Genomic DNA, 16665 nt, shown 5'->3' with positions numbered 1-16665 from the left:
AAAAAAATGGTAACCTAAAAATGTGCTTCATGTGGTAACATCTAAATTAATTGATTTATTCAATAAAAAATGGGTAACACTTTATTTCACAGTGTCCTTGTTACATATGTTACATGTACTTACCATAGTAATAACTGTGAATTATGCATAATTACATGCAACTAACCCTCAACCAAACCCTAATCCTATCCTAACCCTATAGTAAGTACATGTAGTTAATTAATATTAATGAGTATTTAGATATATAATTACACTGTAACAATGACACCGTAAAATAAAGTGTAACCAAAAAATGCTATTTAACATTACTGAATCAACCAAATATATATAACTCATTTAAGGGTCAGGTAGAAATCACTTTCTAACATAACAATTGCAGGTTTTTACAGTGTATACAATTATTTAAAAATATCTGTTGTGCTTCTGTAAGCAAAAATGTTCTCAAAAAATCACACATAAAGCAGCGATTTAATATGTTCGCGAACTGGAATAATAGTACAACATGACAATATTCTGCACACGTTTAGGCCTGAACTGCTTCTGTTATATCTCAGCTATGAAATTATTTTCCACCTTTATGGAAAACAAACTTGAGATTGAGGAAATTGGTGAAATTGTGTACAACTGTTTAGAAATGTTCTCATTTATTCATTTCGAATGATGTATTCTATAAATTGGAATATAATAATATCCCATGCCTTCAGCAAAGCAGCGCTGCAGTGATGTTAACTGATTTAAATGAAAGAGTTTCTACCACAGGAATCCAATAACAGTTTAATGTATGTTTCTAGTAATTGCGTTCACAGCTAATTTTAATGGACAGAAAACCGAGCACGAGCAAATCCGTTTATGATGTGAGACCTTTATTAGCAGAACATCATGTAATCATTCACTACACTTATGTGAAAACACAATATTTACAGAACGAAACATTTTTGATAAAAAATATTTTAGAATAATTACAATCAGCTGGTTGAACATATATTCTCTTACACATACATTTATAGAACATCCTCCTTGTTATGTACAAGTCAACACTTATCGTAGTTCTTTACAATATTAAACAGCAGGGAAATCCCTGTTCAGCACAAATCACCTAACAATAGATGTCAGATGTTTACATTTTTCATTTTGAGTCGTAAAGCTTTACAGTCTGATGGTTTTTAGTCAAATTAGGTTTTAATTTGAGGTTATGTTCAAATTGAAATTTCAGTGGTGTGAAGGGGAGGGGGGGTTGGATTCCCTGTCCGAATTCAGCATTCCCCCCACTGAGAGAGAACAGAATGGCCACAGGAGAAATCTGGCTGGCTTCACCGCATCTTTGACAGCTGACGTTAAAATGTTTACATATTATGATTTAGTAGCTATTAGTTTCAGTGCTGCTCCCCTGCGATTGGGCCTGGTGTGTGTTGGATTCCCTGGTGAAGCTGGGCTTGGCTTTGGATGGGTTCAGTGCACACCTGTGAGAGAGGAATGAATAGAAGGGGTGTGTGAACTGTGCGCTCCAGACTGAGTGGCGCCACCGACAAAACAGAGGGCATGCTTGATCAACAACCCAAAACAAACCAGGTCAAACAAAAAGCGCAGTGCTACACGGGGCCCGGACCGCTAACCTCACACACACACATATGCACCCGCTCCAACGCACAGCTGCGGGCCAAACGTCCCGGACGCTTCAGTCTGAGGCTACCGACTAACCCCCCTGTTAGCAAGACCACCACAAGGTGGACGGATATTGCACAACGTACAGCTGGGTTGGAGCGGCTGCCAGAGTTACAGTCCAGCCAGAGCAGACGGATTGCCACAAAAACCGGCATTCATACTAACAGGAATATTATGGTAATAACTTCTATCTATGCGGTTTTTACTGTCATGACTCTATTAATAATAGCCATTGCAGCTGCATGTACCGCCAGCTCTATTAGAAGTCTGTTACCCAATTATCCTGACAGTTCAGCCCTGTTCTTTAGCTGTGAATTCTGGGTAATGAAAAGCATTTTTGTGGCTTGTCCCACTGCTGCATGTGTTTAAGCTTGTCTGAAATAGTCGTAATGCAGGCTGATTAAAACACTTGGTGTATTTGCTTTGCTGCATCCAAAAAAGTGCATTGGTTATCGACTTTGACTACCGTATGGTAATTAGAGAATTAAGGAGGATGGCAAATCCTTTTAAAATAAATACAAGCAGCACATTCATGAAAGCTGTGCATTTTCTTTAAACCCAGTGACAATTCTCCAGCGTATCGGAAGGAGAATCGTTACGCGTAACCATACATGAGACGTGGGATGAGCCCTTTGAGAATATTTCATATTGAACTTTATGTACTCACCGGTGTGCAACATCTCAGCGACACAAAATTGAGTCTTCCGTATTGACACCCGTCGTCCTCTGAAAGCAAAGGAAACAGGTGCGTTCATTCTTACTGCGGATAATGGTGAGGTGACACAAGGGCCACAATAACCATCAGTAAAAGCCATTGTACAAGGAGTCAATTAAAATAATGATGATCACAGAGGAGATAATATATAATAAATATGCATATAGGCTACACACAAAGGTTTGGATTTAATAGGCCCACAATATGCATCTGTAAGATGATATACTATATTTGCAGGCGAAATAAGATTAGATAGATGAACAAAATTGAACACTGAGATCAAATGAAATTGTTTTAACATTTTGGCAAAGAACAAGGAAACCCATCAGGCCTCCAGCAGACAGCATCATATGTGGTTTGGTGCAGTTCGAAACATAGAAACACACACTATTGTCACTTCCGTGCGTAATGAGGCTACTGTGCACAGCCATTATCAGCAGCACAGTCTTTAAGTGAATGCTTCTTACCTGCTCTGTGTTGATTTGTGTGAGAGGGGTCCGTGTGGAGGCGGGTGGGCTCGTCTGTTTCAGGAGAGCCGGGTGCGTCTCCAACGCCAGCTGCAGGTCCAGGATATAGTCAATGACATGCTGGAGGATCTCCACTTTACTGACTTTCTTATCCTGCGGAATAGTGGGCACCAGGCGCTTGAGTCGGCTGTAGCAGTCGTTCATGTCGTACTGCAGGCAGAAAAGATCCTCCTCTTCCATTTTGCATCGGCTGCGCTCCGTCAAATAACGCAAGGAGAGCTGACTGCAGCCAGAAGAAACCTTGTGAGGGCGAACCGGTGCGCTGGCCTTCATTCTAATAAATAAAACCACAAAGAGCTAAAAACAACAACAAACGTGCGCGGGACGCAACAAGAGGTTTCGTGTAAAAACGCAATTTAGAGCAAGAACGCAAAAGAAAAGAAGAAGAGCAGTTCTATCCTGACCACATCTCCTCTCTGAGCGTGAACGCACGGTGTAAAACAGCGGAGGAGTTGAGGCTGGTCATATATAGAGGAAAAGGGGAGGCGCCACCCGCTCGAGCTTTGACAGTCCTGCGCGAGGAGAAACCGGTCAGTCACGAGCTCCCGTGATGATGGAGCAACGCGCGACCTGTAACTGCGGAGGGGCTCGAGCGCTCATAAGAGGCTGCTGGGGGTGTGTGTTTATCCGCGTGTGGATGTATGTGTGTGTGTGTTTACAAAACAGAAATCATGAAAAGGAAAAATGTTCCTTCGCTAATAATGAACAAACATACTTTCATTGTTAGCCTGCGTGGTGCTTTTAAACAACATGGGGGATACTGGGGCAAGTTGTCACAATGTGAGACGATATATCAGTAACACGTTTTTATTTTCAAATTCTAATTGTGAAAACGATCCTTTGAAGGGGTTTTGCAGGCATTGAACCACATAACCCCACTGAATTGTTATTATTAGGCTATTATTATTGTGAATTCTGTTCTTCAAGTTATTGCTTTTGAACTAAACATGTGAAAATTAAAACTTTACTAGGTCTATTCAATCAAGGGACAACTAGATAATGAGGGCACATTTGAACTGAAAGAGGTAACACTTTACAACAATAGGATAATAACAACACAATTTGTTAACATCATTAATGAATAAACAATATTTGTTAACGTTATTAAAATACAAATTGTTAATTCTTAGTGCATGTTAATGCAGGTCCTTTAAAATACTGATAACACTTTACAAGTTTCATTAATTGACATTAGTTAACTACATTAACTAATAATGAACTGAACTTCTACAGTATAGCCTATTTATTAATCTTTGTTAATGTTGATTTCAACATACTAATACATTATGGAAATCAAATGTATTTGTTAACATTAGTTAATGCACTGTGAACTAACGTGAACAAACAGTTAACTGTATTTGTATTAACTAACATTAACAAATATGAACAAATACAGTATAAATGTATGATGTTAGTTAATACATTAACTAATGTTAACAAATGAAACCTTATTGTAAAGTGTTGCCAGAATATTTACAGATACAACTATTGATTTTAATAATGTAATGACATTGAAATGAACATACACAAAGACTAAAAAATACTTTAGAGGTATTTTCATTGTTAGTTCATGTTAACTAATGTAGTTACCTAACGTTACTAAACGGAAACATATACTGTGTAGTGTTACCTTGGAAGTATGAACTGTGTTCTCAGGAAAGAGATTTTGATCAATCTCTAGACAGGCAGTTTTTATTGGGGCAAGTTGTCACACGTTTCATAAAAGAGAAAAAGAATGGCTGATTGACTAAATGTGTGTGACAAGTTTCTGTTTCCATTCATGTGTGTGTCTGTATTGTATGTGTGTGCATTTAAAAAGAAAGTGTGCTTTCAGATAATAAAATGGGAAAAACATTTATTTTTATCCTATTGTTTATGATGTTTATAAGCTTGGTCAGTGTCTTTGTGGGTTGTTGGTTCTTTCGCTGTTGTCGGCTGTAAGGACATTTAAATAAATGAAATAATTTTTTAATATATTTTTTTACCATTAACATGATTGGAAGCTACATCAATGAACTTAAAAATATCTCTAATTACAGTATAGGAAAGGCATTTTGTAAAACATTTATACAAAAAGGAATGAGTCAATATGCATTTGCTAACTTTGTGTGAAGTGCTCAAACACTTTGCATTGAAGCACTGAAAGGGCAGGATATTGTGTGCTTGGCAGTGTTTATGACCACATCCAGTCACTCATAAAGGCTATGATTGGTCATGGAGTCATGAACATTAACATATTCTACTATGCGTCTTTCTTTCAAGCATTCTCCAGGAGAGGTTTTTGTTTATGAAGAGTGAATGAATCACCATTTAGCCTAACTCATTTCATTAATTTTGTGTGCCAGCCTTGCCACAGTGCAGACCATATTCCCATAGTCTTTACCGTAGATTCATGGGTCTCGCACTACAGACGGGCCGGCGCCAATCCCGTGATGTCACTTATTCACAGCAGCCCACCTTCAATAGTCTCACATCTGTGGCAAGTTGCCAAGGCGATGGTAATGCTTCCCCGCTGGTGGCAACAAGTTAGAATCCGCTTTGCTTTTCCTCTAACTTTGATGCATGGAATCGTGTAGCGCTCTGCCTGGGTAGAATTTGTATATGTGTGATATGTATTAGGTAATCATGAGTCTTTGTCATGAAAAATTCTACTTGCCTTCTGCAGGTGGGTCGGCCAAAAACCCTGCAGCTTAGCAGGTGCAAAGAGTTTGCAAATAGCGCTATCCGTCATGTTATGAAAAGGGGTCCTCAAAACGGAGCACTGGCGTCCTCCTTTGAAAACAAAACCACTTACGATGCATAAAGCCCTGCAATTAGCACATCACAACAAAAATCCTCGGCATTCTATTCTTGTTTAGTCAGAACTTGCTTTGGTTGGTAATACTTCATTTAAAAAGCAACATGCAAGGCCGTTACAGGAATGTTTGCCACATCACACTTCCAACTCAGGGCTGAGAGGCTTTAAATAGATCATTCTGTTCAGCAGTTTGATTATAAACAGATTAGGCATGAAAATAGGTGATTTTATAATTCATAAATATAGCACATTATGACAAGTTTTTAGTATTGCTTCTATTTTCTACATTCTTATTATTGTTCCTGTATATAACACCAAATTAAAGTCATGTGGTGTGACCAACTTGTAGCCTGACAAGCCAGACTCACATCAAGATGTTGGGTCTGGAAACTCCCCATTGACAGGGCTCAATCCGAGGGGCGGGATAAACAGTTGTCTTTCAAATTCTCTCTGCACGCAATTGGATAGCGCCATGAGCGCCACAACCAACCAGACCAAAGAAGAAGGTGAAGCCGAGCTAACATTAGATGATAGACTTTCGCCGTATCCGGTCGGCAAACCTTCGAACATATCTTCTTTTCTTAAGAATGACTTCAGTGCCGTTCTTTGTTCTTTCCTCAAAGAAAAGCTTAACTCCAAGTCTTCCAGAGTCGCGGCCAAAGCTGATTCAAAAGACCAATGTTCGCCAGCTTCTTTGTTTACGAGTAGCACGCAGAACCTCCGCAACTCTGCTGTGACGTGCCGTCATTATGTTAAGCCCGCCCACCGACTCTACACACGCTGTGATTGGCCTGACCAGAGTTTGGTTGTTCAGGTCTACCGAGAGTTGCTAGACTACACTTGTGGCAAAATAAATTTTCTGCCGCTAGGGTGCGTCTAGATATCCAGGCTAACCAACTTGCAGAAACACGTACAAAAAAACATTAAACTGGAAATGATATGACCCCTGTAGACCCTCATGCCCTTTTGAACAAATAAAAGGTTGGGTAACATTTTAGAATACTGTTCCTTTATTATTGAATAACTACACAGGAACAAATGAGTAATGCACTATTAACATTCGAGAAACTAAACTAAGTAACAAGAAACTGATTAACACATAAGGTTGTGCTCAACTGAATGTAGTTCACCATTAGCTAATCAGTAACTAACTACTATTTTTTCTATACCTCCCAGAGAGCAACTAAAAACTCCAATATACAGGTTCATAATTAATGCACAAAGTATTATTAATTCTAAATTAACGATAATGGTAACCTACTAGTAATGACTCAGGTATTAACAAATTCAGAAGGAATGACTCATTATTTGGAACTGTATTCTAAAGTGAAAAGCATGATAACTTCCCAATATTGCCTGAATTGTAAGCCTTTCAAGTTTTTATAAGGTTTTGGGTAGAAATGACTTAATAATGACTTTGGAAGAGTATTCTAAAGTGAAGATCCTGGTAACCCATTAGTAATACTTCAAGTGTTACTACATCCTTCTAAAGGAATTACTGGTCAAAAGGAACAGTATTCTAAAGTGAACATCATGGTAACCCATTAGTAATGACTCCAATTTTACTACATTATTCTAAAGGAATGGCTGATTATTTGGATCAGTATTCCACAGTGAACATCATGGTAACCAATTAGTAACTCAAGTGTTACTAAATAATTTTAAAGGAATTACTAGCCAATTGGAACAGTATTCTAAAGTGAACATTATTGAACAGTATAAAGTGAACATTATTGTAACCCATTAGTAATAACTCAAGTGTTACTACATCCTTCTAAAGGAATTACTAGCCAATTGGAACAGTATTCTAAAGTGAACATCATGGTAACCCATTAGTAACTCAAGTGTTACTAAATAATTCTAAAGGAATTACTGCCAATAGGAACAGTATTCTAAAGTAAACATCATTGCAACCCATTAGTAATAGCTCAAGTGTTACTACATCCTTCTAAAGGAATTACTAGCCAATTGGAACAGTATTCTAAAGTGAACATCAGAGTAACCCGCTAGTAATGATGCTAGTTTTTCACTTTACAGTTCCAAATAATTAGTCATTCCTTCTGAAGGATTTGGTAATACTTGAGTCATTACTAGTGGGTTACCTTGATCTTCTAGAATTAACTGCACATTATGCATTATTCCCATTAATTATAAACCGGTATATTGTAGTTCTTAGTAGTTCTCTGGGAAGTATGAAAAAATAGTAGCTATTGATTAGCTAATAGTGAACTAGCTCTGAGTGCTATTACTTAATAATTAGTTAATCTGAGTTTGTAGCTACTAGAATGTTAATATTGTAATACGCATTTGTTCCTCTGTAGTTATTCATTAATAAAGGAACAGTATTCTAAAGTATAAAAAGGTCAAATGTAAAAGTTGTAGTGCAACTCCCTAAAACATAATAATATTTCGGAATAAATATTTATGATATATGTGCATTGAAAAATATAAAAAATTGCAATCGAAAAAGCTTTATTACTATTTACTTGATATTTACACCACATGACATTTTAGAGTCATTATATGTAATCCTTTCTTGATGTGTATACTTAGCTCACGTTTTAAAATAGATTTTTTTTAACTGACACATTGATCATAATGTCTTTGAATACATGATTCAGATGACTCTTTAATATGCTAATATTTTGGTTAGCTTTTTAACCTGCCAATATTCTATGTTTTGTGCACTGGTAGTTATGGCTTTTGATGGTGCCATTATCCTAGGATGGGGTTTGTGTCCATTCAGGTGAAGGGAACACACATCTCACTATCTCTTTCAAAGACTGCTCTTCAAAAGAGACAAGTGTATGAATCTTTGATGGTAACCTTTCCCAGAATACCTCTCCGTCCCTCTCTCACTCTCTATTTCAGCCCCCAGGCAACAGGATACACTGTAACGCCTGATGTCTGCAGGCACCGTTACAGAACTTCTTTTCATCCTTTCATCCAACAAAATACAAGTTACTTTGCAAATGAACCTCTTGAATGCTCAATTGTCAATTTGATTGGAAGAAAACCAACCTTTGGGAGTAAATGTATAATGTCGGCACACTCTTTTTATTTTAAGGTGAAGTGTGTAATTTTTTGATATCAAAATACTTTATAATATACCATCTCAATATGCAAAGGCAACTAATTAATAGGCTGATTCCCCCAAAAAGTAAACACTGACCTATCAAATATTTTCTTTGTCTGTGCATTCTGACCAGCCTAACAGCAACACTGATTCAATGGTGTGAGTTTGAGGGCAGGTCTATGTGCTTGTCCAACTAATGGCAGATAGAAGGGAGTTGTTCATTTTTGTAAATACATTTTTATCTACTGAAAAGATCAGTGAAACAATGCAAGGGTCCCCTTGTGCAAAGTAAGTGCACTTAAATGTGCACTTGTAGTCTACTTCAAACCATAAAAGAAAATAGAAAAAAATACTTGCAGATTACATAATATGAATAAAATAAAAGGCCACATTTAAAAAGTGCACTTTGTAATAATGTCAAATTAAACGTTTTAATTTAAAGTACAATCATTACGTTTTTAAAATCTTTTATCATGCTTTAAAGACTATTGACTATTTGTTGACTATTAAACTAGTGCACATGTAAAGTGTATGTGTTATTTGATATTGCCTTTAACATTAATATATTTTAAATGTACTAAATTTCTTCATCATTACAAGCGTGTGATCACAAATATATTTACTGTAAATATATGACATACAAATTTGAAAATAAATGACATGAAAGTGTATTATAGTTTGAAATTAAAGTATATTTATAGTTACCTTAATTCCTTGAGAACATTCAGCAGTATCATTTTAAACATATTTCAACAATACAAGTAATTTTGAAATTACATATAAAGACCTAAGAGGGTTAATAAAGCCCACTAAAGTTCAGCTATAGCATGTATTTTATTTAAAGTGCAAGTACTTCATTTTCACATTTTCTGAAAATACAAAGATCTTTAACTGAAATAATCAGTGAAATAATAATAATCCAAGTAAATTGTGGCCAAATGACCAGTGATGTTCCTTGCTGTTGTGTTACTGCTGAGCTTCATAACCAGACTAAACAAACCATCATAATGTTCAGTATAAGCCTTAGCAATTTTGTATTCAATTAAATTTGATCAGTGATGCAAACTGTTGTCATTGTGATGGGCGGTCGCTGTTTGTCTGTCTATCATTGTTTGAGATGGAGTTTATTTAGTGGGTCTGACTGTCTCTTATTCTCCTGCTCAACCGAGCTCTCATATTCATTTACACAGGTGCTACAGTATTTACAAAGAGACCTGTGCAAGCAGTTGCTATAATACACTCGCATTTCCACAAATAGACAAATACGTCTGCAAATACACGCTCCACCCTCTTTGTAAGTTTCCTTCCATGGTGTAAAAAGTTAAAGCACATTAAGCAAGTCTATCACAGACTCAGACAGTCTAAGCTGGGGTTATGTGATCCTGGATGCAGTGATGCAGAAATGATAGCTCAGTGTTTTCCCAGCATTAGGCTGCGTCTGAAGATGGGCGTGTTTGCACACATAAACCCACATGCATAAACATACAGACATAAACACACCCACACACCTGCACAATAAACAAGGATTCATCTGCAGTGAGTTAGTTCACCTAATTCACCTAAAAAAAAAAAAATTCTGTCATTGTCATTCAGTGAAACTGTCATTCTTTTCCATGCTATTACGATGAATGTGAACTGACATTTTGAAGAAATATATGCAAAAGCACAGAAAAGTATCACAAAACTCATGCACTATTTATTACTGTAAGTATTCTGAAGCAATATGATAGATTTGAATATAATTTTAATCACTTAAACTCTGCGGACCCTGTACAGGCATTATAATGTATATACTTTCAAATTTAAATGTCTGTGGAGGAGCTCTGACCTCATATGTTGTACCATTTGGAAGCTTAGAGTCTCTACTTTCTGGAGATATCCATTCTGGAGACTTTGGCATTTGTTTTACACAAAGTAACTTATTTACACTAAATTACTCTGGTACCATTTCCGCCTGGATTTGGCCTACCCAATTTGAAAAGCTTCCCATACCCACATACAGTGGTCATTTTACAGGAAACCCTTTGCAGTTACATAAAACACTGCTAAAAGTGATAAACATGTAAGTATATGTTGTCTGAGCTGCAATAACCCCCCCAAAAAAGAGACGCTTTTTGATTTTTTTGGTTATAAATTCATTTTTGAAAGTGTGTAACTCAGTCCCTGTGTGTTCTAGCACCTTGCAGACAGTTTTGGCTGTTTTACACTAAATTCCAGAAAATGCTGGGAAAAAGATTTTTGTCTGGATCATGTATGCAAGATTTATTCAAATGAATCTAAATGGAGGAATATTACCTTTTTTTTCTTCTCCAAAATATATTTATTGGCATTTGTTTGAACATTAGAACAAAAAAATTAAATATAATAAAAATAATAATATAAAAAAAAGTATAAACACTTTACAGGACATTTAGAACAAAACTAAAACATAAAATTAAACAAGTAAAACATTCATTTTGATACATCAATGTTCACAGCCTTTCATTGTGTAATTTAACTTTGCTACTTTAACGGAGTTATTTGTTTTTTGCTGTAATATACGAACTGTATTGGGCATGTCCAATACAGAGGAGATGGATATACACTCTAAAAAAAAAGGCTCGTAATCATAGGGGAACCTTTTTTAGTGCTATATAGCACCAATTTTGGTGCTTCAGTGGTTCTTCAGCGGTTCTTCAGAGGTGCTATATAGCACCTTAGTCAAAGAACCGGTGAAGAACCTCTGAAGAACCGCTGAAGAACCTCTGAAGAACCGCTGAAGAACCTCTGAAGCACCAAAATTGGTGCTATATAGCACTAAAAAAGGTTCCCCTATGATTACGAGCCAAGAACCATTTTTGGTGCAATATAGAACCTTTTTTTTTTTAGAGTGTACGGTAGTTCAATTATCCCATGTTGTCTGGTCTACTTGGTTACAGTAGTGCAAAAAAGGAGTCCAAATTCTGTAAAAGTCTTTTAGTTTCCCTTTAACTAAGTCAGTTTTTCCAAGGCAAAGTTGCTGGTCTGGAGGAATATGACCTTTTTTATGTAAAAAAAAAAGGCCTTATATACACTCTAAAAAAAAGGTTCTATATGGCACCAAAAATGGAGGAACCACTTTTGGTGCTATATAGCACCATATCTTAACATGTTCTGTATATGGTAGCGGTGCTATATAGCACCTTAGTCAAAGAACCGGTGAAGAACCTCTGAAGAATCGCTGAAGAACCACTGAAGCACCAAAATAATAAATACACTTTCGTTTGAAAATGCATTTTTTTTCCCCTCCGTTAGATGTTTCCCTACATGAGACGATGTTTTTATTCACGAAAACTACACTTTTTGAAAACGCTCTCCAAAGTCGATCAATTTGAAAACGCTGTTTTCGCCTTCTTGTGTGGACTGTGAAGATATTTGAACGATGACGCATATTTTGTCATGTGATGAATATTGTAACGTTACCAATAGATGTTTATACCGCTATTGTGCCAGTTATGTGCTATTCATTTTCACACAGTTGCTAAAATATGTTACTTTGCACACTTCATATCACAGTCCTGCAAATGTCCTGTTATCCCCTGTCTAAGTTGCCGCCACCTTGGTTGTTCATTAATTGTCAGGTGTTTATCATTTGCCCCTCATCTACCTTTGAATTTAGCTTCGTTCTGGGCACTCCTCAGTGTCTGGTGTTGACTGTGTTTTAAAACGCTGTTATGCTATTATTGACTACCTTTGAGCTACATCAATAAACCTTGTTTTACTTTTATTTCGTCATCATCTTCCTCTTTGGACCATCCGTGACAGAACACCAGACCTCTCAACATGAAAAAAAGGACTGGACAAAGCATCCATTACTCTTGCCCCGATGAGTATGGAGTGTTACATGGAGGAGACATCTGCCATGACTTCTGCCATCACACCACCTGCGATGACGTCTGTTTGATGGAGGGTTAGGTGTGGTCTGGACGACGATCTCCGTTTCGTCATGCCCCGTGGCGATCCCTGCTAGACCCTGGATGATTACATCAACTTTGCGCTGTGGACAGCCGGATCCGTGTCTACAGTGGGCGAAGTGGAGGATGACAGCAGCCTCATCCAGCCACACCGACGTCTCGCAAGCCGACCCAGAGCACAGCCCACCAACACCCCGCACCACAGAGACGACAACGCCTGAGCCCCCCGCAGATGGAAAGCTTCTGCCCGCCGCTAGCACGGAGCCTGTGATGACAGTGCCCACTAATGCCCCGGAGTTCCCATGTGAGTTTGACCAGTGGTGTGAGTCAACAGGGTGGGAATATTGGTGGAGTTTAACCTTTTCTTCATCATCGCTGGTTATAACCAGCACGGAAATGGAATTATCGGACTGTATTAACTATGAACTGTTATCTGTGATCCCGCCCAACCTCCTTCTCACACCACCACTAAGTAATACTGCAAGTCCTCCAGCCCAGCCTCAGCTGTTCTCCTGCAGCCCTTCATCTTCCCCTGTGTTACCCTGCAGTACAGTGAAGCCTCAGAACCAGCACACATCAGCTTCGCCAGATCGAGTCAATCTTTCGGCTCAGCCTCCGGCCTCTGATCCTCTCATTCCACCTCAACACGTCGACCTGTCGGCGTCACCTTGGCTCCTCCCACCCTCGGCTCCACCAGAGACCCTCGACGTGAAGCCAGGTTCACTTGTCACGGACATTCTGTTATGTTTGTATTATATTCATTTTCACATACTCTTATTTCATTTTCGTTAAGTTTCCTGTTTTCCCCTGTCTAAGTTCCCGCCACCTTGGTTGTTCATTAATTGTCACAGGTGTTTATCATTTGCCCCTCATCTACCTTTGAATTTAGCTTCGTTCAGGACATTCCTCAATGTCTGGTGTTGACTGTGTATTACCACACTGTTACGCTATTCTGGACTACCTTTGAGCTACATCAAAAAACCTTGTTTTACTTTTATTTCATCATCGTCTTCCTCTTTGGATCATCCACGCCACAGACAAAATCATTTGGCATTATGAATTATCAGGCCTAAAAGGCTGTACTGTATCAACTACCTCAGGGGCGACTAAATGCCGCTAGGTGCAATAAACTGTAATTTGCACTAGTCTGTTCAAAATAAATGAGAAGAAACCTAGAATTGGGGATCAATTGCTTTTTCCTGTTCGTATCGAACTGTGACCCCAAAACCGAGGTATGTACCAAACTGTGACTTCAGTTACAACCCTTCTATCTACACATACTTTCTAGAAGACCAGCACAGAAAAACAGGTCTCATTTGTTATTTTTGCGATGATTTTCCCTCCAGCTTATGATAAATTATGTTCACAGCTTGATGATTTCATTCTGGTAATTTTTCCATCTGTTTTAGCTTTGTGGAGATGAACACATTACTCTTTCGTGTAAGTACATTTTTCAAGAAGCTACACCTTGAAGAGAATATGTTGGCCATTTTGTCTAAACTGAGGATGATGTGGCATGTAGATCAGGCTTAGTTGTGGGCTAAACTGTATCGTCAATGCTGAGGATAATTATTTAAAGAAGTGTCTGGAAAACTGACACTGTAGATCAACTGGTGGGCAAACCCCATATTTTTCACAACCCAAAAATGAGTCTTAGATCTGACTTAAGGGTCACATATAGAAGTGAGTAAACAATACTAAATGGAAATAATAAAATGTTGATAACCATACTGTACCAAACATATAATTGTGTATAGTATGGTCAAGTAAATGGCCTTATATATCAGTAAGTTCTAGTCATCAATCTTGATTAGTTGAAAAGCGTTCACATCGGATATAGAATACAGTATTACAGTATTATGTCACTGACTTTTGCACGTCCTGATGGTTGCAACGTAATCTCACAGAATTCCGTGAAATGAACATGGGTCCCTTAACTCAAAATCCGTGGCAGTTTCACGGAATCGCCGAAAATTCTGTGATGGGTCCACGGAAGTGATTCCTATGCAAGTCAATGACAGTAAAAAGTAGACATGATTTTATGAATATTTATAGGCTACTTTTATATTTTGGAGCAACTAACTCCACTCCTACCCTAAACCTACCCACTCTCAACAATATAAAACACATAACAGGCAAATACAAGTACAGTCACAGGTATTTATTGCAAAAACTGACCAAAAACAGTATAAAAGTATTAACTCATGTTGCATTCCAAGTCTTTTGAAGTCACACGATGTCTTCATGTAAAGAACAGAGTTGATCTTAATGTTTTAATCGCTGAGATGATGATCCCGCCACTTCGTGAACGCACTCATTCACATCTCATTTAAATAATACACACGACTCTTTAGCGTGACGCGATCGGTCACGAGACACACGAGAGCCAATGGCATTTTACAATCAAAGCCGACGTAATGACGCAATTGGTCACGAGACATACGACAGCCAAGGCTGTCAAAGCTGACGTAACGTTTCTCCCGGCGGCAAATTTGAAATGTATTTTTGATCTTTGGCGGATGGACTCGATGCTGCTGATCGCTTTTGGGGATTTTCTTCACACAAATCAATCGTTTGGCCTCGGACCGCTTGGAATATTTGTACTTTTGGAATAAATTATGCCTGCACTCGTATCTGCCTGTTATATCCTATTTTTTATAATACACAAATGGGTAGGTTTAGGGAAGGGATTGGGTTACGTGTTCAAAACGTGTCTAAATACTGGAAAAAAAAGAAAATAATTGTAAATAAAATTACGCTGGCTGATTAAATCGAGAATCACACTCCGTGTCATAATGGAAAAAATCATAGTTTCATGATGATAACCATGCCCAACGCGTCTGTATACTGTCATTGACTTACATAGGCATCACTTCCGTGGACCCATCACGGAATTTTCGGCGATTCCGTGAAACTACCACGGATTTTGAGTTAAGGGACCCGTGTTCATTTCACGGAATTCTGTGAGATCAGGTTGGATATTTGCAGAGTTAGTCGCATTCCTGGGTCACAGGAACATTTTTTGTTGTTGATCCTTGAACAATAGCCGGAAAATGTAGTCCTAATCATATCCTTACCTATAAGGTATACCTAAAATCAGAGGGAAATTATACCGTATGTGAATAGCACTGATGCTAAAGCACCTAACCCTGGTTGTAAGCCTAAACTTGACATAACTGTAGACTTCCCTCAAATATGATTGGTTGATTTGGAATGTTGCTCCAGGAACATGTTGCCCTTGGTGATATCACTTGTCTGTGTTTGCGGATTCCAGACAGCCTGCTAGACAAAGCTGATTGTTTTTTCAAACTTTTAATTAACATAAACTAGGAGTGTTAGTTTATTAAATTAATTAACAACAATTAATTGTGTGATTCCAGAAGTTTCAATAATTGAATATGCGTAATAAAACAATAGGCCTAGTTGTCGAGGGGAAAAGATAAGAAATATTGAGTTTACTTGTTTTTCTTTTTTTACATTTGAAGTCCCTGAAAAAGTCTTGTCCCTTCTTTTCTTTGAAACCCACCATTTTCTGCGGAGGAACCAGTCTCCTAAGAGAACATGTTACCCTCTCGAAGAATTAATAGCTCTCAATGATCTAACCATCTGCTAGCGAAGGTTCATACCTACACACTGGTTAGAGAAAGTGAAAATGGGCATTTGTTAAAGAGAGCTCTTTCTCATACAGTTCCGTACGTCCTGTGGTCTGAAAGAGCAGGGCCCTCACTAAAGGCCACCATCTGCTGTTCCTTTCTTTCGAACAACCCCTGAGTGCTGCTGACGGCCTCTTCCCAGCTCTGATCCCGATCCTAACACCACTGCCGTGCGGAATGGAATGCTCGGCTAATTCTGAGAGAAGGAACAAGGGAGGGGGGAGAGGGTGTCTATATGAACATCACCCCTTTAGAGAGGGATAGAGTGAGAAAATGTCTAGTTGAATATTATTGTTTCTAGAA

At 38.1% G+C, this 16665-nt stretch overlaps 1 protein-coding gene across 1 annotated transcript; it reads right to left on the bottom strand.

The window, feature by feature from the left end:
* Positions 1-843: 843 nt before the first annotated feature.
* On the bottom strand, positions 844-3459 carry id4 (inhibitor of DNA binding 4). Its single transcript, XM_079837557.1, has 3 exons — positions 2845-3459; positions 2330-2388; positions 844-1460 (listed from the first exon to the last, which is right to left on the bottom strand). Exons 1-2 carry the CDS (start codon positions 3175-3177, stop codon positions 2344-2346), a joined length of 378 nt encoding a protein of 125 aa, XP_079693683.1. The 5' UTR covers positions 3178-3459; the 3' UTR covers positions 844-1460; positions 2330-2343.
* Between the last annotated feature and the right edge of the window lie 13206 nt (positions 3460-16665).

The sequence above is a fragment of the Gobio gobio genome (assembly GCF_949357685.1).
Source record: "Gobio gobio genome assembly, chromosome: 15".
NCBI classification, from domain to species: Eukaryota; Metazoa; Chordata; class Actinopteri; order Cypriniformes; family Gobionidae; genus Gobio; species Gobio gobio.
Note: the sequence above shows the minus strand (reverse complement) of the source record. Positions and strands in the feature narration are given on the sequence as shown.

Excerpts from the sequence above, each read along its gene's own strand:
- id4 (XM_079837557.1), bottom strand. The coding sequence starts at position 3,177 with ATGAAGGCCAGCGCACCGGTTCGCCCTCACAAGGTTTCTTCTGGCTGC. Across the intron at positions 2,389-2,844 it reads CACAAATCAACACAGAGCAG|AGGACGACGGGTGTCAATAC; the intron begins GTAAGAAGCATT and ends CTTTGCTTTCAG.